Here is a 26320-nt window from a genome sequence, read left to right as displayed (position 1 = left end):
CTGCGATCTTCGTAAAGACGCGAGGAGACAGGGACAGGCCGAAAGGGAGGACTTGTACCGACACGCCTGACCCTCGAACGCAAACCGCAGGAAGGGTCTGTGTCGAGGAAGGATCGAGACGTGAAAGTATGCATCCTTCGGGTCTACCGCCGCGAACCAATCTTGATGCCGGACGCTCGCTAGAATGCGTCTTTGCGTCAGCATCTTGAACGGGAGTCTGTGTAAGGCCCGGTTCAGTACTCGCAGGTCCAAGATTGGCCGCAACCCACCGCCTTTTTTCGGTACAATGAAGTAGGGGCTGTAAAACCCCCTCTTCATCTCGGCTGGAGGGACAGGTTCTATCGCGTCCTTCTGTAGGAGGGTAGCGATCTCCGCGCAAGGTAGCAGCGTTTCCATCTTTCACCAAGGTGAAGTGGACACCGCTGGACCTGGGCGGATGCCCAGCGAAGTGAATCGTGCAGCCGAGTCGGACGGTCCGGACCAGCCCTCGCGACGGACTGGAAAGCGCAAGCCATGCAACCGAGTTCCGCGCAAGGGGGACCAAAGGGACAACGTCATCGGATGTACCGGCGGGTGGGGCCTCGCGGCGGGGCGGAGCTTGAGGTGCCACACCACATCGTGGCCGTGCTGAGTCCGAGGACATCGAAGCACTTACCTGGCTCCTTGTGACCACCCCCGGAACAGCCTGGGACGGGGGAGGAAGAGGCCTGTCCTCATGACCCGTGGAGACTGTCACATCGGGGGCGGATTTGTGCCACAGCTGGGCGCTCAGGGCGGGAGACCGCCGCTGGAGCGCCAACCTGCCAAATGGAGTGGTGGACGGTGGTCGTGATGCCAGCCGTACACACCGAATATGTGACCCAGGGAACAAGGAAACCACTCTTGCGGAGCTCTTGAGTACTGCAGCCACTTGGGCATGCAGCGCAATTAAATGCAAAAGGTAACAAAAAGAAGATCTGCTTACCAGCTCCAGAGCAGCGGGTTTCGTTGTCCCTGGGTCGCCCGTCTCAGGGGCGCTTCGAAGACCTCCGTGGGTTCTTCGGTGCCGGCTGTGAGACGGGTGGCGTCGGCTTCCTGCGGTGGGCTCCACGCCGGGGCCGGGCCGGCGGGCTGCGGCGGAGCCGGTGCAGTCACCGCAGGGGTGAGTGAGATGAGTAGATGGGGGGGATCTTGAGCCACGCCGGGGCAGGACAAGCCGGCTAGCATCCATCTACTGCTCTACCATCGAGAACTGCTGGGCAAAGTCCTCGACAGTGTAGCCGAATAGGCCCGCCTGGAAAATGGGGGCAGCAAGGAATCGTGTCCTGTCGGCCTCACCCATCTCGACCAGGTTGAGCCAAAGGTGGCGCTCCTGGACCACTAGTGTGGCCATCGTCCGCCCGGGAGACCGCGCCGTGACCTCCGTCCCTCGGAGAGCGAGGTCGGTCGCCGAGCGCAGTTCCTGCATCAATCCCGGGGCGGAACTACCCTCGTGCAGTTCCTTTAGCGCCTTGGCGGACTTGCAGGAGAGCCATGGCGTGCAGGGCGGAGGCGGCTTGTCCAGCAGCGCCGTAGGCTTTGACCGTCAGAGACGACGTAAACCTACAGGCCTTGGATGGGGGCTTTGGGCACCCACGCCAGGTGGCGGCGCTCTGCGGGCATAGGTGCACAGCGAGCGCCTTTATCCACCGGGGGATTGCCGAATAACCCTTGGCCGCCCCACCATCGAGGGTAGTGAGAGCGGGGAAGCTGAAAAGATCGGGACCGGGCAGTAAAAGGTGCCTCCCGCGATCTTGTCAGCTCTTCATGCACTTCCGGTAAGAAAGGAACGGGGCGGGGCGTGGCTTTGAGCGGCGCCGCGAGCCCAGGAACCAATCACAGAGCCGCGAGGGTTCAGGGAAGAGCGGTGAAATCCACTCTAACCGACGCTCGCGGCTGTCCGGGAAAGCATGTCGTCATCTCCGCGTCAGCCTGTGACTGGGCGATCGACCCCGAAGGGAGGAGCCCAGCCGAGGCTTCCGACTGGACGAGCCCGCTCTCCGATGCTGCGCTCGAGAGCTCATCACTTTCGCGGGCTCCGAATAAGAGGTCGAACTCGCCGTGAGACGAGCCGGCGGACTCACCCGGAAGCCCGATCGGGGCAGACGAGCGTGCTGGGGAATGGGAGGTCCGCGGGGGGATACCCGGTGGAGGCGGTCCCATTGGGGTCCCCAAATCGCCCCCAGTGCTAGCCGCGCTGGCCTCAAACCCGTGGGTAAAAGGACCGAGGCGGGAGCCTCTGGGGTGGCTCGCTTCCTTACGAAGGCGAGCCGCGACCGCAACGTTGCCATGGACAAATTCTCGCAATGAGAATGTGACCATCCACGAACGCTGTCTCCGCGTGAGCAGTGCCCAGACACGAAAGACAGTGATCGTGACCGTTAGAAGGCGAGAGATAACGAGCACAACCAGGAATAACACACAATCGGAAAAGCATCTTTAAAAGACGCGTCTTTAAAAGACGTTCCGTGTGTGCGCTCTTTTAGAGAAATATATACTCTTTTAGAGGGGAAAAATGCTCTTTCAGAAAATATACTCTCTAGTTTTTCTGCCGAAGCGCCCAGGGGCATTCTCTGCAGTGCACCAGTGCAGAGGAGGGAGAAGCCGCTGAAATGCGCCGTCAGATCCAGCAGGTGAATGAACAGTAGTATTCAGCTCAATGAGCATGACCGTTCGGCTCCGAAGAGAAAATCTGAATGAGTGGTTGCATACCAGCTCCTTTTATACCCGTATGTTCGGGGGAGTGGCATGCAAATACCACTCGCCAATTTTCATTGGCCTTTTATCAAAGACCAGAGGTGTCTCGGGCTCCCAAGAGTGACCCCTAGTGTCACTACATCGACACCAACGTCGAGTGAGTGACAGATAGGGAACTACAGTTATAACAGTGTAGTTTGTTTATATTGAAGTGACAATCAAATTGAATTATTTATTTTAGAAGAATTTTAGTTCCTCATCTTAGCAGTAATGGAAGTAGGTTGTTGTATCCAAAGGTCTTTTTCTATGGAAAAACAATCTTTCACATCTGCTTTACCACTTTACGAGTTTTTCTGGGGAAGTATATGTTAACATTTGGCTAAAATCCTGTTGTGCATTCATTCAGTAGACTGGCCCTCATTGGTATGGTGAGGAGATGTCAATATCAAACTAGCATTGGTTTGCTTTTTATCTGTGCCCTTTAGACTCCAGAACATACTCAGCATTCACCCCATGCTCTATTTGATATTTGTCAGACATCAGCATCTCAATGAGAACCTGTCAGTTGAGGTCAGTGAAAGGAAGGAATATATCCAATCTCTAAAAGTGTTTGTAAGCTTTATCAGTTCATAGCTTTTTGTCTGAAACAAGGGAGCAATTTTATAGTCATTTTGTTTTGGTTCTGTCCAAAGAGTCTTTTGGATGAGTATAGACAAAACCCTTCAAGGCAAGTCACATCATTTGGAGGCCATATTCGTAATGCCTCCTAGCTGCAGGCTTCAAAAGAAAGGCCGAAATCTCTAAAACGGTTGGTCAAGATTACGTTCAAATGGCATCAGTTCACATTAGCAATAAAGTCTGACAATAATGGTAAAAAAGCACTATTTTTCAGGTTGGTACAGCTAATGCACATGCATGTTCTCGAGTAAACTGACAGGTGATGTCTCTATCAAAAAAGTGATTGACGGGGGGCCTGGGTAGCTCAGCGATTATTGACGCTGACTACCACCCCTGGAGTCGCGAGTTCGAATCCAGGGTGTGCTGAGTGACTCCAGCCAGATCTCCTAAGCAACCAAATTTGCCCGGTTGCTAAGGAGGGGAGAGTCACATGGGGTAATCTCCTCGTGGTCACGATTAGTGGCTCTCGCTCTCAATGGGGCGCATGGTAAGTTGTGCATGGATTGCGGAGAATAGCATGAGCCTCCACATGCTGTGAGTCTCCGCGGTGTCACGCACAGCGAGCCACATGATAAAATGTACGGATTGACAGTCTCAGAAGTGGAGGCAACTGAGACTTGTCCTCCGCCACCCGGATTGAGGTGAGTAACCGCACCACCACGAGGGCCTAGTAAGTAGTGGGAATTGAGCATGCCAAATTGGGGAGAAAAGGGGATCAAATTTTTTTTTAAAGTGATTGACTCTTTAAACTGGAAGGCGGGACTTCCATTTTTGCAGCCACCATGTTTAGCGTTACGATTTCTCCTGTTCATATGAATATGCATGACCTTTATATTTAGCATGTTTCTGGTATAGTGGGCCATGCTAAAGCTGTGGAATAATAATACATTCCATTCTAGCAGTGCACTCTGTTGTTCTCAACATGAAAGAAGAAGCTAATGTCTCTGCAGCCTTAATCTTGATGTGTCAACTCAAGTGCGCCACCCAGAGATAGCTATTGGCAGGTGGAAGTGTTCTTGGGAGGGATTGAATCAGTTAAAATAAAACTAGCAGGAAACTGTCAGTAGTTATACATGTCACAATGTCAGTAGCTGGCGAGCCAGTGTGTGTGTGCCTTTGCGAGAGAGAGTAGGGGTGATGCATGCAAAACAAGGAGACACTCTATTTCCCCTCCTACATTACAAAGGACACTGCTCAGCTCCTTTCCCAAGGGTGAGCCACTGCAGCATGACCAGACGTTTCTCTTTGCTCACAAGATATTCCCTATCTCTCTTGCCATCATTCATTCTTTTCTGTTGTCACATCCAATTCATTTGAATATTGCTTTTTCAAATTGGTCTGTGATTCAGACATCTATCAGAATGTTTAGTCTTGTGATGGTGCATTGATTTTGATTGTTATATCCATCACTCTGAACAAAATATCCCTTCTAACACAGGAACAAGGGAAGGTCGGCGTGATCTTCAACGTGGGCACAGATGACATCACCATAGATGAGCCCACTGTCACCATGAATGACGGCAAGTACCACGTGGTTCGCTTTACGCGTAGTGGAGGCAACGCCACCCTCCAGGTTGATAACCAGCCCGTCATTGAGCGCTTCCCATCAGGTAAGACCCGGGTGGGGAAAACCCTCTAGGGAATTCCGTTACACATGTGGTTGGTAAAAATACTGGGAGCAGCTTCCCATGGGAATGGGCACATGGGGTCAGAGAGAGATAAAACAACACAACTGGCCTAAAAAAATGGACAGTACTTCCAGACAGAGGAGAAAAAAGAGTTGTTCCATGTTGCAGACGCAGTCAGAGGTGGAAATTCTTCAGCTGAAATTTCCCACCTCCAACCTCCAAAATTCCAAGCAACCATGCCAATGCCCAAATACAATCTGCGCACGCAGACCTTGTAGAAATCTCAGTCCCCCTCAGTCAAGTTTAGTCATCCCCTTCCCCCTTGTGTGTTTGTTTGTTAAATATTTTGGTTAATTTAATTATAATTTTGGCTATTAATAAGACTGTAGTACTCTCAGCTTCAACACAGTTTACTTTACATAAACCCATTTCACAGAATTCAGCAGATTTCCCCCCAAAATCAGTACAGAAAAAGTGAAAGAAAATGCCCACAGATTCCAAAAAGGTGGATTATACAAAATGGTCTAATGGTGCATTCAAGTCCTCCTGGGAAGTTCATATTTACGAGGTCGGAAATCGTAAATACAATGTAATGTGCGTTCAAGTGATTTTACTTGTAAAGAACAGATTCGTTGTGCAATGTCATATTTCTTTTTCACTTACTTGCAAAGGCAGGAAGCTTTTTTAGCACCAATGCAACAAAATGAAGAGCAAAGACACGCATGAGGCATAATTAATGTTTTATATATTGTATCATTCTTGTGCGGCAACATATAATGATAAGAAATTTAGTTTTTTGCAAACGCTTGTCGCTGCATTAACCAGCTAAATGAGACTTATTTTCTGGCAAGTTTTATCGTTATTCTTCTTTAACAGTACAAAAAATGCAGACAAACTGAACTGCACAGTCAAAAATCTTAAAGGATTAGTTCACCCAAAAATAAAAATTCAGTTATTGTTTACTCACCCCTGTGTTGTTATAACCCCATATGACTTTCTTTCTTTTTCTAAACACAAAGGGAAAAATTGTGAAAAAATGTTTATGCAGTTTATGGTGACCACCTCTTTAAGCTTCAAAAGAATGCAAAAGTATAATTGAGAAGTCTAATAAATTATTGTATTGACTCATGTCTTGTTCTGAAGGAATACGATAAGGTTTTGTGAGAAACAAACTAAATTCTAATGTATTATTTAGTGAAAACTACCATTTAGAGCTTTAGAGCTCCCTGAACGAGAGCAGAAAGCTGCAGCCGCTTGCAAGATGGGTGTTCAAGCGAAAACTCATTTTGTTTCACTTCAACAGGACCACCAGCGATATTAACAACAGAAAACACAACATGGATGCACACAAACCAGTAAACAGAACTTAGACAACATTTCTGAAGAGTTTGTAGTCGACAAATAGATGCATTTCAATGACAAGCCTTATTTTTTGAACCAGAGTCCTCAATCAAACAGAGAGATGGGGCTGAAGGTAGCTACAGTCACTCCATATCCTACTCAGATGCCAGATGACATGCAATAAAAGTTATCTTTTCCATGTTAGAGTTTTTGTCCTAAGCAGCTGCGATGGGTGACGGGACATTCTGTCGATCACTGGTTTCTATATTTGGTGTCGCGCCGTGAGTTACGTCCACTATGAACTGGCACCGGTCCAAAATCATTCTGATATCATTATATTGAAGCCAGCATCTCACTTGCTGGTTAAAACTACTTGTTTTTGGCAGAGAATGTTGCACCTACCGACTGTTTTTGCGAAGGTCTCTTCAGGCGGAGGTCTGTCACACTCACACAGGTTCAGAATGGAGAAGAGGTGACAGACATTCCCGCTCCCTCTGCCTTTCTCTCCAGTTCTGGGCATAGAAATGAATCTATTTTTCAACTACAAACTCTTCAGAAATGTTGTCTAAGTTCTGTTCTCTGGTTTGTGTGCAGCTACTGTATGTTGTGTTTTCTGTTGTTTATATCACTGGTGGTCCTGTTAAAGTGAAACAAAATGAGTCTTCGCTTCAACGCCCCACCTTGCGAGTGGCTGCATCATTCTGCTCTCTTGTAGGGAGCTCTAAAGCTTGCATGCAGGCTGTCTCACGGACGCGTACAGGAGACCAACGGTCGTTGAAGATTTTTACTAAATAACACATTAGATTTTGTATTATTTCTCACTAAACCTTATCGTATTGCTTCAGAACAAGACATGAGTCGCATACAATAATTTATTAGACTTCTGAATTATACTTTTGCATCCTTTTGAAGCTTGAAGAGGTGGCCACCATAAACTGCCATTGTATGACATCATTGAGAAAAATAAAGAAAAATAAAGAAAGTCATATGGTGTTACAACAACATAGAATTTTCATTTTTGGGTGAACTATCCCTTTAAGTAAAACTTAATTATCACCAATAACAATGCTTCCGCCATGATTCTTAAATTGATTCTTAAATTAAAGTTTCCACTCGTAATTATGACTTTGTGGTTGCGTTCATGTGTGTTCAACTCGTAAATACGATCATTTTGACATGACTTGAATGCACCATAATGTAACCAAAACAAGATGCAATGCAATGACTCAGCAAATCATGGCACGTTAGTTGCCACCATCTTGAAATTGGTGTCAAAAGACGCTTCAGTGTCAAATGTCGTTCCAATTATTTTCAAGTTGGATGTGGGAGAATTCAGAGTTGTCTAAAATGCAGGATTAAAATTTCCACTTTCAAATCTGAGGGACCTTGTTTGAAGCCCTTGGCATCAATTTGGATCTATGTTGGAGGCAAGCCTTATTCAAGGAAACAAATTGATTTATAATTTCAAATCTGAATTATTTGGGTTTAAAGTGTGCCATTTTACCCTCAAACTCTTCCCAGAGACTTTATGAGTCACCACATGCAGGGCCCAGATAACCACCACATGAACAATCTAATAACAATTGCAAATTGACATATTTCCCCCCAAGCTGCCTTGCCTAATACATTCAGCCTGAGATTTGGATCCTTTACCATTTTCAACTTCAGCCAGCTTTGCTCTAGGCAGGTTGAGAAAGGTGTTTCTGTGCCTATGAAGATCTTTTCCTGAACTGTGCACAAACTTTGAACCACAAAGCTCGCTTTCATTTTCAGAATTAGCCAAAACACCTCTCAAAGGTTTCTCTTTGAAATGTAATGCTCGTGAATTTACACACTGCCACTGAGCCATGGTGTCTTCGACATTGGAACCTGATATTTCAGGTTATGTCTACAGTAAGTTGATGAAAAGGTATATGTGATGCCTTAAAGGAACATTCAAATGGTAAAACTGGCTTTGCTTCAGGACCTAGATTTTACATTGGCGACCTAACTGAAAACAAAAATGGTGTCATGTTCTTGCCAACCAATAATTCGCTGCACAAAATAAATTGTGGTTAGCACAAACCATTGTTTGTTTCATGTCTCGCTGCAATTGAACCCATAATTAATGTAGTTTGGGACAAAAAAATGTTTTACCTAAAAAAAAATACAAATAAAAATTCACCCATATTTTAAAATTCTGTCATCGTTTATTTACCCTCATGTTTTTCTAAAACCTCTATGACTTTCTATCCTCCATGGAACATAAAAGGGATGTGTTTGGCTTCAGAATTCTAGAATCTTAGCTTCAGTCACCATTCTTTTTCACTGTATAGAAAACAATTAAATTAAATGGTGACTTAAACTAGCATACTGCCTAACATCTTTTTTGTTCAATAAAAGAAAGAAAGTCATACAGGTTTGAAACAACATGAGAGTGAGTAAATGACTGAATCATTTTCATTTTTGGGTGAACTATCCCTTTAAGGAATTGAGAATGAGTGTATGTCATACAAACTGTCCATGTTGGTATCTGTCTAATTTGGCCCGCTTCTACCTAGTAACATAATTCTGTAAAAACCTGATTTCAAATCTTTTAAAACTCTGATTGATGATCTCAACCCTGCATTCTATTCATTCTATAAACCATCTGTCCTTTATACAAACATCTCCCCCTGGCCTTGTGTGCTTTCCAATTAAACTTAAGCAAACTCTCTCTCTCCCCATTGTGTGCTCAGGGAGCTGCCTTCCTTCTTAGCTGCTGTTCCACCGGAAGACATTTTCTCTGTCTCAAATAGCAATCCTGTCCTTCCTGTTCTTATATCTCAATCTGTTCCTCCAATGTACTGCTTCACACCTAGTTTGCGTGGAGTCAAGAAGTCTTTAGCAAAAATACAGCCCTAGCCAATTAAAGCACAGACTCCGGCTCACCTGCTACACTCCATCCACCCCCGTGTGCAGGGTCTTGTCTCAAAATTGCCAGAGGTTGAATGGCACGGCATCCCTGTGGCTCTAGCTTGAGATTCTGTCTGATCTGGGGAAATTGGTTTTCTACTGCTGCAACATATGCTTCCTATCCACCAGGACTCTGCTAAGCACCCTCTCCAGTGGTGAGAGTCGGATGGGCGGCCTTTCCAAAGCACAGGGATAAAGCCACTAAGTTGCCACTTTCTTGTCATGCTTCCTTTAAAACTGAGTTATGTGCATTTAAATGGAATGGCACTGCTTTTATATGGCACCTGTCATCATGGGGATTTCAAAACTAAGATTTAGGTCTTGCTTGTGATCACACGCTGACAGAGCTTGCATGTGTAAACGAAGCTGGCATTGTTTGGCTTAGAATAATGGCCCTGATTAATTCAGTTAATTAAAACAGGGAATTAGATGACCAGATATGTTCTCCAGTGGCAGATTTGCTTCTCTCTGCGGATACAGGTGTAGATGACCCCTTGTCATTTGCCGTTTACTGGAACTGCCATATTTTCCTCAACACCCCATTACGTTGCATCATAAATAATAATTTAGAGGAAATCACTATGAATAGCAAAGCATCAGGGCAGACTTTATTGGATATATCGGTTTGTTTCTATTTTTACTGCTTACTCATGGATGAGACCTATATCAAGTTTTCTTTAAAGGTTCTGTACAGAAATTGCTACGCATGAGCTCTTTTAACAGGCTTATAAGTGTGGGAGGTTTGGCCCCCATTCAGGTTGCAGGGTGGGTAGGACTAAATGGAACACGGCTGCCACAGTAGGAACATGACACAGTATGCTGTATGTCAAAGAATTAGCACTTTACATGTGGCATACAAATGTGTTAGCTGCAAAATAACCACAAAATGCCGTAGTTGATGGAAAGTTATATGTGTTGCCTGCAAGGAACTTTCAAATGGCACAGTGAGGCAACCAATATTGACTAAGCTGTGGTATAAAGCAGTGGTTCTCAACTGGATTTTCTTAAGAAACCAGATTTTACAGTGGACACAACACAGTAACAAAATTGATTTTGAAATGTTTTCATGTTCTCAGCAGCCAATAATTCACTGCACAAAACACATTGTGGTTGGCACAAACCATTTTTGTGAGTGAATCCATATTTAACCCTTAAATGCATGTGAATTTCACCAAATACTCTCACATATTCGAGACTTTAGAGACCCGGCTTGTATATCTATCAAAAATGGATCTACAAAATGCCCAGACAGTGTAAAATTTTCTAAATGTTTTCAAGACAATTAGATTTATATATTTCTCATATATCAAAGAGATAATGCAACAAATCAAGACAAATCTAGACTTTCATACTGAAATTACTTGAGATGCAACTGACTGTCAAACACATTACACATAATCTACACATAAGCTACTTATAAACTACACATACTGTATGTATTTTCTCAGGCAGTTATTGAGTCTAAATAGATGCACAACTTAAATAATTTCAATAGTACACCCAAATGACAATAGTCATAGCATACTGTTAATGTGTTGTACTTGCTATAGTTTACTTCGATGTTGTTTCTTCATTAAATAGCAATATCAAATGTAAATCAAGTCAATCACCGAAACAAAAGCACCACATTGAGTAAGAAATAACATGTATATTATGTATGTGTACACGCTTATGGAAAACTGATATTTCACCATTGTTGTGCAGAAAATATATTGATACAGTTGTGCTCAAAAGTTTGCATACCCTGGCAGAAATTGAAATTTTGGCATTGATTTTGAAAATATGACTGATCATGCAAAAAAATTGTCTTTTATTTAAGGATAGTGATCATATGAAGCCATTTATTATCACATAGTTGTTTGGACCTTTTTAAATCAGAATGGTAACAGAAATCACCCAAATGGCCCTGATCAAAAGTTTACATACCCTTGAATGTTTGGCCTTGTTACAGACACACAAGGTGACTCACACAGGTTTAAATGGCAATTAAAGGTTAATTTCCCACACCTGTGGCTTTTTAAATTGCAATTAGTGTCTGTGTATAAATAGTCAATGATTTTGTTAGCTCTCACATGGATGCACTGAGCAAGCTAGATACTGAGCCATGGGGAGCAGAAAATAACTGTCAAAAGACCTGTGTAACAAGGTAATGGAACTTTATAAAGATGGAAAATGATATTAAAATATATCCAACGCCTTGAAAATGCCAGTCAGTACTGTTCAATCACTTATTAAGAAGTGGAAAATTCAGGGATCTCCTGATACCAAGCCAAGGTCAGGTAGACCAAGAAAGATTTCAGCTACAACTGCCAGAAGAATTGTTCAGGATACAAAGAAAAACCCACAGGTAACCTCAGGAGAAAAACAGGCTGCTCTGGAAAACGTCATGGTTACTTGTGTAACCTCCGTTCCCTGATGGAGGGAACAAGACGTTGTGTCGATGTAGTGACACTAGGGGTCACTCTTGGGAGTCCGAGACACCTCTGGTCTTTGATAAAAGGCCAATGAAAATTGGCGAGTGGTATTTGCATGCCACTCCCCCAGACATACGTGTATAAAAGGAGCTGGTATGCAACAACTCATTCAGGTTTTATGCTGAGGAGCCCGAGACAAGGTCCGGCCATTTCAGCGGGTAGTTCAGCATTGTGGCAGGAGGGACACAACGTCTCGTTCCCTCCATCAGGTAACGGAGGTTACACAAGTAACCATGATGTTCCCTATCTGTCACTCACTCAATGTTGTGTCGATGTAGTGACACTAGGGGTCCCTATACGAAATGCCACAACTGGCTGAACTGTGTTACGTGAACTGACGGTGTGTGGTGGGCAGACTACTGTGTGCCTCATAGCCAGCACACCAGGTCGACACGTAACCTCCCCCAACATAATTATGAGTGTCGAACGGCCCTTTGGGGACAAGTCGACTACCCAAAAGATAGAGACAGGCTAACCCAGTCGTGGCCTCTTTTCCCTTTTTCCACTCCCTAAAAAAGAAGGGGGATTATCTGACTGGGCTGCCAGGTCTAGTCGGTGGATGTCCCTCCCAAGGGGAAGACACCACGGAGACCACACCTCGCCCAAAAAGAGGGGGGATATTTAAGTGGAAGAATATGTCACATGGTCTTTCCGACCATGTGGAGAGTCTTCAAGGTAGATCCTACCCAACAGGGGAGGAGTTACTACAAACATGGAGACTGGGGCAGAGGGGCTCCTCCCAAGGAAGACGCAGTTTGCCAACAGGGAAACGAATTAGCGGAAGATATATATCGCATGGGGTTAGCCTTACAGGGAACCACCACATGTGGAGCACCTACCCCAGAACAGGACTCTTAGTTAGCACGTGTACTGGGCCGGCAGCGAGTCTCTCCGAAAACTCAACTGCCACAGGGCTCGAAGGAAGTCAACCAGGGAACAAAGCTTGTGAACACTACTGGGAATTAATGGCGCACGTCTTCAGCTCAAAAGGAGGTGGAAGGCACTATGTGCAAGCGATACACACGGCCGGCTATCCCGGGCTTATCCGCTTGTATTGCGTGCCACTACCTGGGACGAAACGGGTTCCACCTGGAGGTTGGACAACCTTGCAAAGGTGTTGGGTGTTGCCCAGCCTGCTGCTCTGCAAATGTCTGTTAGAGAGGCACCCCTGGCCAGGGCCCAGGAAGCTGCTACACCCCTGGTAGAATGGGCTCGTAGCCCTACCGGGGGCGGCATGTCCTGGGCGTGATATGCCATAGTTATGGCATCAATGAGCCAGTGGGCGATCCTCTGCTTGGAGACAGCGCTTCCTTTCTGCTGTGCACCAAAGCAGACAAAGAGCTGCTCAAAGATCCTAAAGCTCTGCGTGCGATCCAAATAGATGCGTAAAGCGTGCACCGGCCACAGCAACAACAGGGCTGGGTCTGCCTCCTCCTGGGGCAGCGCTCGCAGGTTCACCACCTGGTCCCTAAAAGGGGTCGTGGGAACCATGGGCACATAGCCCGGTCGGGGTCTCAGGATCACGTGAGAGTAGCCCGGACCGAACTCCAGGCACGTTTCGCTGACAGAGAATGCTTGCAGATCTCCTACCCTCTTGATGGAAGTGAGCGCAGTCAGGAGGGCAGTCTTCAAGGAGAGTGCCTTAAGCTCGGCTGACTGCAAAGACTGAAAGAGGGCTCTCTGTAGACCCTGAAGGACTACGGAGAGGTCCCATGAGGGAACGAGGCGCGGTCTGGAGGGATTCAGCCTCCTGGTGCCTCTTAGGAACCTGATGATCAGGTCGTGCTTCCCTAAGGACTTACCGTCGACTGCGTCGTGGTGTGCTGGGGACAGCCTCCCTTCCAACCTCTCCTGCAGGAAGGAAAGAACTGATCCGACTGCAAATCTCTGGGGGTCTTCCCTTCGGGAAGAACACCACTTAGCGAACAGACGCCACTTAAAGGCATACAGGCGCCTCATAGAGGGGGCCCTAGCCTGAGTGATCGTGTCTACCTTCTGCGTCCCATCCAGGGGTCAGACATGGAGATTCCAGAGGTCTGGTCGCAGGTGCCAGATGGTGCCCCGTCCCTGTGATAGAAGGTCCTTCCTCAGGGGAATTCGCCGGGGGGGGGTTTCGCGAGGAGTGTGAGGTCCGAGAACCACGTCTGGGTGGGCCAGTAGGGTGCTACCAGGACGACCTGCTCCTCCTCCTCCCTGATCTTGCACAGGGTCTGTGCAAGTAGGCTCACTGGGGGAAACGCATATTTGCGCACGCCAGGGGGCCAGCTGTGTGCCAGCGCGTCTATACCGAGGGGGGCCTCGGTGAGGGTGTACCAGAGTGGGCAGTGGGAGGATTCTTGGGAGGTGAACAAGTCCACCTGTGCTCGTCCGAATCGACTCCAAATCAGATGGACCACCTGAGGGTGGAGTCTCCACTCTCCCCTGAGGGTAACCTGCCGTGACAGCGTGTCCACTGTAGTGTTGAGGTTGCCTGGGATGTGAGTGGCTCGCAGCGACTTGAAGTGCTGCTGACTCCAGAGGAGGAGACGGCGGGTGAGTTGTGACATACAACGAGAGCGCAGACTGCCTTGGCGGTTGACATATGCTACCATTGCCATGTTGTCTGTCCGAACTAACATGTGCTTGCCCTGGATCAATGGTCGAAACCTCCGCAGGGCGAGCAGAATTGCCAACAACTCGACACAGTTGATGTGCCAATGCAGTCGCGGGCCCGTCCACAGGCCGGCGGCTGCATGCCCGTTTCAAACAGCACCCGAGCCCGTTTTGGAGGTGTCCGTCATGACCACGACGCACCTGGGGACCAGTTCTAGGGGAACACCTGCCCGTAGAAACAAGAGGTCGGTCCAAGGGCTGAAAAGACGGTGACAAACTGGCGTGATGGCTACGCGATGTGTCCCGTGGCGCCATGCCCATCTCGGGACTCGAGTCTGAAGCCAGTGCTGAAGCAGTCTCATATGCATCAACCCGAGTGGGGTGGCTACCGCTGAGGATTCCATATGCCCCAGGAGCCTCTGAAAAATTTCAGTGGAACCACTGTTTTATGTTTGAACGCCTTCAAACAGGCCAGCACCGACTGGGCGCGCTCGTTCATAAGGCGCGCTGTCAAAGAGACTGAGTCCAGCTCCAAACCGAGAAAAGAGATGCTCTGAACCGGGAGGAGCTTGCTCTTTTCCCAGTTGACCCGAAGCCCTAGTCGGCTGAGGTGTGAGAGCACCAAGTCCCTGTGTGCGCACAACATGTCCCGAGAGTGAGCTAGGATTAGCCAGTCTTCAAGATAGTTGAGAATGCGAATGCCCACCTCCCTTAACGGGGCAAGGGCTGCCTCTGCGACCTTCATGAAGACGCGAGGAGACAGGGACAGGCCGAAAGGGAGGACTTTGTACTGATATGCCTGGCCCTCGAATGCAAACCGCAGGAAGGGTCTGTGTCGAGGAAGGGGCTGTAAAACCCATTCTTCATCTCGGCCGGAGGGACAGGTTCTATCGCGCCCTTCCGTAGGAGGGTAGCGATCTCCGCACGCAAGGTAGCAGCGTTTTCGTCCTTGACCAAGGTGAAGTGGATACCGCTGAACCTGGGCGGGCACCTGGCGAACTGAATTGCGTAGCCGAGTCGGATGGTCCGGATCAGCCATCACGACGGATTGGAAAGCGCAAGCCACGCATCCAAGTTCCGCGCAAGGGGGACCAAGGGGACAACGTCGTCGGACGTACCGGCAGGTGGGGCCTCGCGGCGGGGCGGAGCTCGAGGTTCCACACTATGTCGTGGCCGTGCTGAGTCTAGGGACATCGAAGCACTTACCTGGCTCCTTGTGACCACCCCCGGAACAGCCTGGGATGGGGGAGGAAGAGGCCTGTCCTCGTAACCCGTGGAGACTGCCACATTGGGGGCGGCTGTGTGCCACAGCTGGGTGCTCAGGGGCGGGAAAACCACCGCTGGAGTGCCAATCCTGCAAGGAAAAACCCATGGATGGTAGTCATGATGACGACCGTGCACACCGGGTATGTGACCCTGGGAGGAAAGAAACCGCTCTTTTGCCGAACTGTTGGGTACCGCAGCCACTTGGGCATGCGGTGAAATCAAACAAAAAGGCAACAAAAGATTTTCCACCCAGCCCTCCACCGGGGGATGGAGTGGTCTTCTTACCAGCTCCAGGTGAGTGGGTTTCTTTGTCCCTGGGTCGACTGTCTCAGGGGCGCTTTGATGACCTCCGTGGGTTCTTAGCAGCTGACTGTGAGACAGGTGGTGTCTGCTTCCTGCGGTGGGCTCCACGCCGGGGCCGGACCGAAGGGGCGGGCTGCGGAGGAGCCGGTGCAGTCACCGCAGGGGGACGCCCTTGGCGACGAGCAGACAGGGTGCGGGATCTTGAGCCGTGCCGGGGCAGGATGTGCCGGATAGCCTCCATCTGCTGCTTCACCGCTGAAAACTGCTGGGCAAAGTCCTCGACGGTGTCGCCGAATAGGCCAGCCTGGGAAATGGGGGCAGCAAGAAACTGTGTCTTGTCGGCCTCACCCATCTCGACCAGGTTGAGCTAAAGGTGGCGCTCCTGGACCATTAATGTGGCCATCGTCTGCCCGAGAGACCGCGTCGTGACCTTCATCGCTCGGTAAGTGAGGTTGGTCGCCGAGCGCAGTTCCTGCATCAAATCTGGGGCAGAACTACCCTCGTGCAGTTCTTTCAATGCCTTGGCTTAGTGGACCTGCAGGAGAGCCATGGCGTGCAGGGCAGAGGCGGCTTGTCCAGCAGCGCTGTAGGCTTTAGCCGTCAGGGATGACATGAACCTACAGGGCTTGGACGGGAGCTTAGTGCATCTGCGCCAGGTGGTGGTGCTCTGCGGGCATAGGTGCACCGCAAGCAACTTATCCACTGGGGGAATTGCCGTATAGCCCCTGGCCGCCCCGCCATCGAGGGTAGTGAGGGCGGGGGAACTGCGGAATCGGGGCCAGGCAGTAAAAGGTGCCTCCCATGATTTTGTCAGCTCCTCGTGCACTTCCAGGAAGAAAGGCACTGGAGTGAGGCGTGGCTGCTTTGAGCGGCGCCACGAGCCCAGGAACCAATCATCAAGCCGAGAGGGTTCAGGGGAGAGCAGAGGGTTCCACTCTAACCCGATGCTCACGGCCGCCCGGGAAAGCATGTCCATCATTTCTGCATCAGCCTGTGACTGGGCAATCGTCCCCGAGGGGGGGAACCCAGGTGAGGCTTCTGCATCTGACTGGACAAGCCCGCTCTCCAATGCTGCACTCGAGAGCTCATTATCTTCGAGAGCTCCTTTTATACCCGTATGTCCAGGGGAGTGGCATGCAAATACCACTCGCCAATTTTCATTGGCTTTTTATCAAAGACCAGAGGTGTCTTGGGCTGCCAAGAGTGACCCCTAGTGTCACTACATCGACACAACGTAGAGTGAGTGACAGAGAGGGAAAGATGGTGTGGTTGTTTCAAAGAGCACAATACGACGATACTTGAACAAAAATTAGTTGCATGGTCAAGTTGCCAGAAAGAAGCCAATGCCACAAAAAAGCTCGGTTACAATATGCCCAACAACACCTTGACACACCTCACAGCTTCTGGCACATTGTAATTTGGAGTGATGAGACCAAAATAGAGCTTTATGGTCACAACCATAAGCACTATGTTTGGAGAGGGGTCAACAAGTATTGTGCTCCTTGAAACAACCACACTGTCTTTTTCCAGAGCAGCCTGTATTTCTCCTGAGGTTACCTGTGGGTTTTTTTTTTTGTATCCCGAACAATTCTTCTGGCAGTTGTGGCTGAAATCTTGCTTGGTCTACCTGACCTTGGCTTGGTATCAAGAGATCCCCGAATTTTCCACTTCTTAATAAGTGATTGAACAGTACTGACTGGCATTTTCAAGGCGTTGGATATATTTTAATATCCTTTTCCATCTTTATAAAGTTCCATTACCTTGTTATGCAGGTCTTTTGACAGTTCTTTTCTGCTCCTCATGGCTCAGTATCTAGCCTGCTCAGTGCATCCACGTGAGAGCTAACAAACTCATTGACTGTTTATACACAGACACTAATTGCAATTTAAAAAGCCACAGGTGTGGGAAATTAACCTTTACTTGCCATTTAAACCTGTGTGTGTCAACTTGTGTGTCTGTAACAAGGCCAAACATTCAGAGGTATATAAAATTTTGATCTGGGCCATTTGGGTGATTTCTGTTATCATCATGATTTAAAAAAGAGCCAAACAACTATGTGATAATTAATGGCTTCATATGATCACTATACTTAAATAAAAGACAGTTTTTTTGCATAATCAGTCATATTTTCAAAATCAATGCCAAAATTTCACAATTTCTGCCAGGGTATGCAAAATTTTGAGCACAACTGTATGATATATTATTTTCTTTGTATGATATAGTACTCATTTCTCTTTTAAAAAAACAAAAACAAAGAAATAGATACGAAATACTTATAAAAAATATAATTTATGGAAGTGCAAAAAAACTCCGATATTATCACATACCTAGGGTCTCTAATGACCCTATACACTTTTGGTACTCAAGCCATTATAAAAAACATTTATTTATTTTTTGCAATTTTGGCTTCTTTTTTGTGTGTGTGTGTGTGTGTGGTACACTATTTATAAGAAATAGATTGAGGAATGCTGAAGAGGTGTGGGCACAACTCCAAAAAATGGATGAGATACAGGGGGTGAAATGAGGTCCCGGGTCTCTAAAGACCCAAGGTATGCCTTTAAGGGTTAATGTAGTCTGGGTCTATTTTTTTATTTTGCGTACATTTGTTTATGATTTGAGGATGAGGGCATGTTATGCAACCTGTCAGTGTTGGTATCGTTCTAATTTGGCTTGCTTCTACAAAGTGACAGATGAATTTATTCCAAAATTTTACTTTTTATTACTATTATTCCAAAATTACGAGTTTGATTAGACACAGAGTCAACAACAAAAGATATGGGAAGAATTTTGTCTACCTTTTAAAAGCGGGTTAGCCTGTTTATTTTGCTATCCTGACTATGCACAATTAAATGATTAGTTGCACTTTATTATTTGCACTTAGCATTGTTTTCACTGCTGTCTTAGATTAGAACAGACCTGCCAGTTGAGAACCACTGATATAAAAGATATTAGGTGCATCTGGATGTTCTGAAAGGAACAGAGAGAGTGGAGGGTGGTGGAGAGATGGAGATTGAAGGAGGAAAAAAATGTGCTGTGATGAGATTCCTCTCTTCAGTGAGTAACAGGAACCGAGAGCTCAATTTAGCCTGGTGACGGGATCTGTCAGAATCAGTCTCACAGGCATGAGGACAAAGGAAACTGTAGTATCTCATCAGATACACTCTGTCTCTTATCTGGCAGCCAAGGCACATAATCAGTTATGGCTGTGGTGTCTTTTTGTAATTACATGTATCCTAATTTATGCAGGTACCTCAACATTTTGATAGTAGATGCAACCACGCTGATTACATCATACTCGCTCAGATATCTCAGAGAAAATGTCTTTCGTAGAATTTTGGGCAGTACTACTGTATAACTGCACATTATACTGTGTGACATTATTACAAATCATTGTTGTGCTTTGTATGAAATGAGTAGTATTTCATGAGATGACATCATAATCAAAATAACCTACATTTTAAAAAAGTTAAACGATCACTAAATATGTCGTCAAAGATTTCTAAACAGATTTAAACATGCTCTAATTAGTCTCAAGCTTCTAAACTGTCTCATAACTAAGTGCAATCCTTAAAACAACATAACTTCCAGCATAAAGCTCGTTTAGACTTCCTAACTTGCTAAACTTGATAGACTTGTTGCCATGTTCTAACCATGTGACGCTTGATATTAACCTCTTATCTGTCTCTCTAAATTCTTTGAAGGGAACATTGATAATGAACGGCTTGCAATAGCCAGGCAAAGAATTCCATACAGACTCGGTCGGGTAGTTGACGAGTGGCTACTCGACAAAGGTAATAAAAATGGATTAATTAAGCAATGACTTATTAAGGCTCTGGAAGAGGTGCAGTTCCCTTTAAATCATAAAGTTGGAAGCCATTTGGAATGAAAGTTTCTAAAACCAAAGACTTTGAAGGATTGGCATATCCAATATGAAGACTAGTTTGATTTGTCTGATGTGTGGGCCAAAGCAAACTGTGAATTGCGGCTGCCTACGCACCCTGTAAATCCAGTCGTTCATCTCCATGTGGCTTGTGCTCTTCATTCATCCTGTAGCGATAAATGCTGTCCTTAACAAAGTTAGAACTGCACCGCTTCAGAGATTAAGGTTTAATCTTAAACATAATCCCTGACTAACCCTCTAACAACGCTCCATAACTGCAACAACTGTCTGTAAATAGTTGATTATTTTTTTTGCTGTCTTATGTTTTTCTTCTGTGATCCCCTCTTGACTCCGCAAACTTTGAAAATGATTATTTAAAAAAAATACTTTAACTCATATAAAAAATAAATATATCTTTTACAATCCTAAACAGTTAAAGGGACTATTGCATTTTCATACTTCTAACACTAAACTCAGTCTAAAGCTTTAAAAAACCCTCTGTTTATTTTGTTCTTTAACCCTTTGAGTGTAATAAAAAGGAAAACGATGAAAAACATCATTTGGTTGGCTTGTAGAATTAAAGATTAATCACGCTTTGCATAACCATTGTATTAGATTTTCCCTAAGAAACTATCTCAGTTATTAAAGTGCCGAAACAGACCTCTGCATAAGCACATTATCCAAAAATATTGTGCATTAATACCCTCTACTGTATGTGTAAGTTTTCAGACTTTTTGGTTGGTTGCGCCTTTTTCATCTATATGCAAACACCTTTTTCATTCATGTGCTGTGCAAACATCTAAATGTTAAGTATAAAACAAATACACTTGCCCTATGTTTTTTGGAAAACTGACCTTTCTAGCTCTGTGCTCTTCCATTGATTGAACTTGATAAAATTCTGATGATATGGTGATCAAAAAAAAATCAGCTTTTTATTTGTGCAAAACATCTATCATTTCATCTTATTTAACTCAGTTGAAGATCCACTTATCACTATTTACACAACATCCTTTTTCAATATAATTTGATATATATATATATATATATATACACTCACCGACCACTTTATTAGGTACACCTGTACACCTACTTATTCATGCAATTATCTAATCAGCCAATCGTGTGGCAGCAGTGCAGTGCATAAAATCATGCAGATATGGGTCAGGAGCTTCAGTTAATGTTCACATCAACCATCAGAATGGGGAAAAAACTTGATCTCAGTGATTTCGAGCTTGGCATGATTGTTGGTGCCAGATGGGCTGGTTTGAGTATTTCTGTAACTGCTGAACTCCTGGGATTTTCATGCACAACAGTCTCTAGAGTTTACTCAGAATGGTGTCAAAAACAAAAACATCCAGTGAGCGGCAGTTCAGCCGACAGAAACTGAAATTCAGAAATTGAGATTCATCGGTCCAGGCTATGTTTTTCCTGTCTTTAGCTGTCTAGTTTTGGTGTGCCTGTGCCCACTGCTGCCTTAGCTTTCTGTTCTTGGCTGACAGAAGTGGAACCCGACATGTCAAAAATCATGCCAAGGTCGAAATCACTGGGATCACATTTTTTCCCCATTCTGATGGTTGATGTGAACATTAACTGAAGCTCCTGACCCATATCTGCATGAGTTTATACATTACACTGCTGCCACACGATTGGCTGATTAGATAATCGCATGAATAAGTAGGTGTACAGGTGTACCTAATAAAGTGGTCGGTGAGTGTGTGTATGTGTGTGTGTGTGTGTGTGTGTGAGTGTATATATATATATATATATATATATATGCTGTTTCCCTCATACTGTGATTTGATTTCTGTCGTTCGATATAAAACTTATAAATTAAACTATGATTAATCTAAAGCTAATTCCATCTTAATCCCCTCTAAATCAAAACTAACTCAGAGGGTTAAACATTCTAAATATTAATGAAAAATACATTTTCATAACCCAGTGAAAATTGCTGTCAACCCTTGCACATTCAGATATGATTAACAATGTCCCTTTAACATGAGTAATTATTTATTAGTTGTACTTTATACATAATTATAATGATGCAAAGCCCTTGTGCGTCAAGTCTGTGTCCTGTATGAGTGCTGTGTTTTATTGACTGACTGTTTTTTGTGAGAGAGAAATTTGCGTCTCTGTATTTCAAAGGCTCTTTGGTCTACTCGTTTTCCTTAATTCAATGTTCTAACCTCTGTCACTGGGTCTCACACATTTATTTGCAGAGAAAAGATTTCGAATTAATCATAGGACTACCTTTTTTCCCTTTGTATAAGACATGTGGAATTCAGATACTGAAATTAAATTTCAGTGTGCACCTTCACTTAATGGTTCCTGGTGTCATGCACACAGTTATCGTTTTTGATAGATAAATGGAGCGTTTGAACTGCCGTTTGTATATTCTCTCTCATTGGCACTCTGTAATATGTCACATGTAATAGTTGTTAATGTTACACATTAATCAGACTAATTTTTCCACTGTACAAAAAAAGAACAAATAAAAAGTGCCCAACCGGCTTCTACCCGCTCTATACGACACGCCTTTCAGAGGTTAGTGTCTTTTTCTCTGCACTCTCATGTCAAACTTAGTTATTTTCAGCTGTTAAAAGTGAGACACTACTTGTGTTAAATGGCAACCCTTCATTAAGCATTAAATGACTCTCATGGAGGGGATAACAACTGCCCACTTCATAATCAGCTGTGTCAGAGTACCTGCTCATCAAAATTAAATAGACGCAGTCCAGTTCTCAGAGGTCAAAGAAAATGGCAGTTTGAGTTAACCATCCTTTTCCTCTTTAAGTAGTTATTTCAAAGGTTTTGTTGCCATTAAATTATACTTAAATATTGGTTGGTTGTTTAACATTATCCTTATCCTATATTTAAAAAGTCTTTTACCCCCTTGAATTAAACATGTAGCGCTGCAACTGCCTGTTGCAATATGCTGTGTCATAGTAAAAATTAGTTCATACGTTCATTTGAATAAATACATTTGTTTGCTTTTAAAGGAATAGTTCACCCGAAAATGAAAATTCTGTTTACTCACCCTCATGTCATTCCAAATATTTATGACTTTCTTTCTTGAACACAAGACAAATTTTAATGAATGATCTGGGCTGTTTATTCACTACAATGGCAGTTGAGTGCGACTCAGTTTAAAGCTTTAAAAAGCATCCAAAAGCATAATAAATGTTGTCCATGCGACTCGTGCATCATATTCCAAGTAATCTGAAGGCATACAATATCCACTTTTCCACTATCGGGCCAGTGCAAACCAGGGCTATCAACTGGCCAGCCGGGGACAATAGCCTCTGACTTGGAGCCACCAGAACAAAATCGATCTGCATTCCCACCATCGGTCCAATAGACCTGCAGCATTGCCCTTAAACCCGCCCTTAATACGCCGCCTTCGTGCCAACATCACACACCCCACACATTTCATAAACAAGAGGGAAACTCAAGCTGAGGTATAATGTTATGTAGTTATAGAATATCGAGTTTATATTGTATGTAAACATTAGTTAGCTAGCAAGATAAGTTAGCATTGACAACTCACTGACTGTAATTGCCATGTTGTCCCGAGTGGTTTCCCCACTAACAGCGGCAGGATGTCCCAGCACAACATCCATGATCTGGAACCATGATCTTTGGGCACCACTTTGTTCATTGTGTGTTTTAACAGATTTTTACTGTGCCCGCAATTTTTTTATTTTTCCCGAACCTGTACCGTTGTACGCTGGATACATAACCTGCAGGATTGTCGATCTTGGTGCTGAAACCTCTGACCTGACTCAGCGAAACTCTGCCTCAATCCCCAATTAGCCAATTAGCCTTGTTTGGCCCAAGGGTAATCGGCCCCGAAAGTGACAGTGTGAATGCAACTGGCCCTGGCATGCACTAGCACTCCCTCATTTGGCTCAATAGTGGAAACGCCATGGACTGTCACGGACCGGGATATTCATTAAAAAAAATTTCCTATTGTGTTTAGCATAAGAAAGAAAGTCATACAGGTTTGGAACGACATGAGGGTGAGTAAATGGTGACAGAATTTTCATTCAAGTGTAATACAATTGCTTATAGATACAAAGATTTAATCTCTTTATCACACAGCTCTCTGGAATACTTGATTCTTATAGGTCAATTGCACAATTCTGTGGTCAAACAGTGTTGTGCAATGACTGCTAAACTGTATATTTGTCCCTCGCAACCACTCTGCAGTCTCTTCTCACATAATAAAATAATTTAAACTCAAATCAATATTTCATGTCCATTTATTGATTTATTTATTAAGTAGGCATGTAATAAGCAGGATAAGAACAGTCAGACAGTCATTATCATGAAATTAAATCCTTCAGATGATACTGATCGCCCTTACAGGCTTTATTTGTGACAATGACCAGCAAACTATCTATTATTCCTCATAAATTTATCCAATGGTCTTTGCTGCGTAAAATGAGAGGAGATTCAGGAGACTAAATCCTCAATTCAGATGCAGCATAGAGTGTGTGTGTGTGTGTGTGTGTGTGTGCCCCTATGTAAGCCTATTCATGGGACTGGAGGAAAGGCCCCTGCTGCCTCAGTGACACATTAGCATTTGTGCTGGCAGATGACATTTATTCATGCAGATTAGCATCAACAACACTTCTGTCACTGCATAAAACATATCCAAAAATCTTTATATACTCATAGATATGTTTCCCAATTTTACCCTCTTCAGTCAATTCATTATCCACAGCTCAGGCCCTACTTAATTTAATGAGGCTCAAATGATAATAATATTGACATTATTCTATAATGATAGGGGCTCTTTCTGGCCCTCGTTGAGGAGCCACCTCAGGCTCTGTGATTGATCTTTGCCATCATGATTAATACAACATTTCGTCCCCTGCACTATGCCGGTCAGAAGCAGAAGCCATTAGAATTGGAGATTTCCATTGCCAGGTTCAAATGTTTAAAGTGTTATCACCGATTCAGGCAAACCCTGACGTTAATGTGCTGTTGATACCAAATAACCTGTACTGATCGCCACTTTCTGCTTCTCTGTTTCTCTCTACTGTCGTACTGCTCTCTCTCTCTTTCTCTCTCTCCCTGCCTATTTGCTCTCCATCTTCTCTCTGATTCATCACAGGCCGGCAATTGACTATCTTCAATAGCCAGGCAGCCATAAAGGTGGGTGGTCAGGATAAGGGACGGCCATTCCAGGGCCAGATCTCAGGCCTGTACTACAACGGGCTGCAAGTTCTTAAACTGGCAGCGGAGGGGGATCCTAACATACAGGTGGCCGGGAATTTGCGCCTGGTGGGGGACGCGCCCTCTGTCTTGTCCACCGAGAACACCTCAGCCACCCCTCCAGCTGCGGGAGACATGTCCACCACCATCATGGAGACCACCACCACCATGGCCACCACTACCACCCGTAGACAGCGCTCTCCCAGCCTAAAAGACAGTATCACACAGGTGAGTAGGGAAACATGGGAGGTACAAGGCTCAGTTGACCTTTCGCTATGCTCCGTTTACTTTATTAGAGAATGTAGCATAGGAATGAATTGGAAATTTCTGTGAACTATGTGATTTTCAGTAAATTGTGAAATGGATATTGTTCATATGATGGCTGAAATAAAGTGCGACATTGCAAAGGATTTTTATCCATTGTTAACTGAAAAGAGAAAAGCCTAATTTTATAGCGATTACAACTGATAACATTTGTGTAACTAAACATTTCTGCAAAATACTCAATATGGTATTGTGAACTCTTTAGTTACTATCAGCACTATTATGACCTGAATCAATACAATGAAATGATCAGTATGATTAACATACTGATGTAATGTTGTGTTTAACATCATCTTACTGATGTTGGATAATTTCTGTAAAATTCAGTTTAAAACTATTCAAACACATACATTCCTATAGATTTAAAAAAAAAAAAAAAATATATATATATATATATATATATATATATATATATATATATATATATATAATGGACATCAACAGTTGCTAAAGTAGGATTGGTCACGTTTTTGAGGCGGGGTTTAGCAAAGTGTCAGTTATTGTTGCATGCGTGCTAGGCAGTTTCACAGGATTTTCCCTTTTGTCAAATAGAACACATTGTCTAGTTGTTCAAGTACCATCCAAAGTGCTTGAATAGTACTCTTTTTATCCTGTCTCTCCTGAACGAGGGATTTTGTTGTGTTTATAAAGAGTTTTGTTTTACAAGATGTCCAGTTGGTATCAGCAATAAAAAAGCTGACAGTACCACCCTTGGGGTAAGAAATCTGTCATTTATTGCTTGAAAAAGAGCCATCACTCTGCATCAGGAAGCCCCTGAAGGAGATGCACTGTAATGCTTAGATTCACATGTGTCAGGATATATCTCCTCCACATATTCTTTGCTTTTCAATCCTCCCACACATAGTATTTTACTAGTCACATTTTCTTTGAATAGTCCTGCAATTTTCTCAAGTCATTATTTTCAAAGCCTTGAGAAATACATTTTTAAAGCTGCAGCACTTTTC

At 44.7% G+C, this 26320-nt stretch overlaps 1 protein-coding gene across 9 annotated transcripts in view; it reads left to right on the top strand.

Annotated features, from left to right (window-relative positions):
- Nucleotides 1-26320, top strand: part of LOC127428483 (neurexin-2-like) — a 574215-nt gene that overhangs the window by 532080 nt on the left and 15815 nt on the right. For 7 of the 9 annotated variants that reach the window (XM_051676890.1, XM_051676892.1, XM_051676889.1 and 4 more), the window contains 3 exons: nucleotides 4832-5003; nucleotides 19633-19722; nucleotides 24931-25259. In XM_051676890.1, coding sequence (XP_051532850.1) covers nucleotides 4832-5003; nucleotides 19633-19722; nucleotides 24931-25259 — 591 coding nt within the window. The remainder of the gene's footprint in view (nucleotides 1-4831; nucleotides 5004-19632; nucleotides 19723-24930; nucleotides 25260-26320) is intronic. The other 2 variants (XM_051676894.1, XM_051676891.1) reach the window with 1 other exon arrangement.

The sequence above is a fragment of the Myxocyprinus asiaticus genome, chromosome 38 (assembly GCF_019703515.2).
Source record: "Myxocyprinus asiaticus isolate MX2 ecotype Aquarium Trade chromosome 38, UBuf_Myxa_2, whole genome shotgun sequence".
Classification (NCBI taxonomy): Eukaryota; Metazoa; Chordata; class Actinopteri; order Cypriniformes; family Catostomidae; genus Myxocyprinus; species Myxocyprinus asiaticus.
The sequence above is the reverse complement of the archived record's forward strand: the minus strand, read 5'-3'. Positions and strand labels throughout refer to the sequence as shown.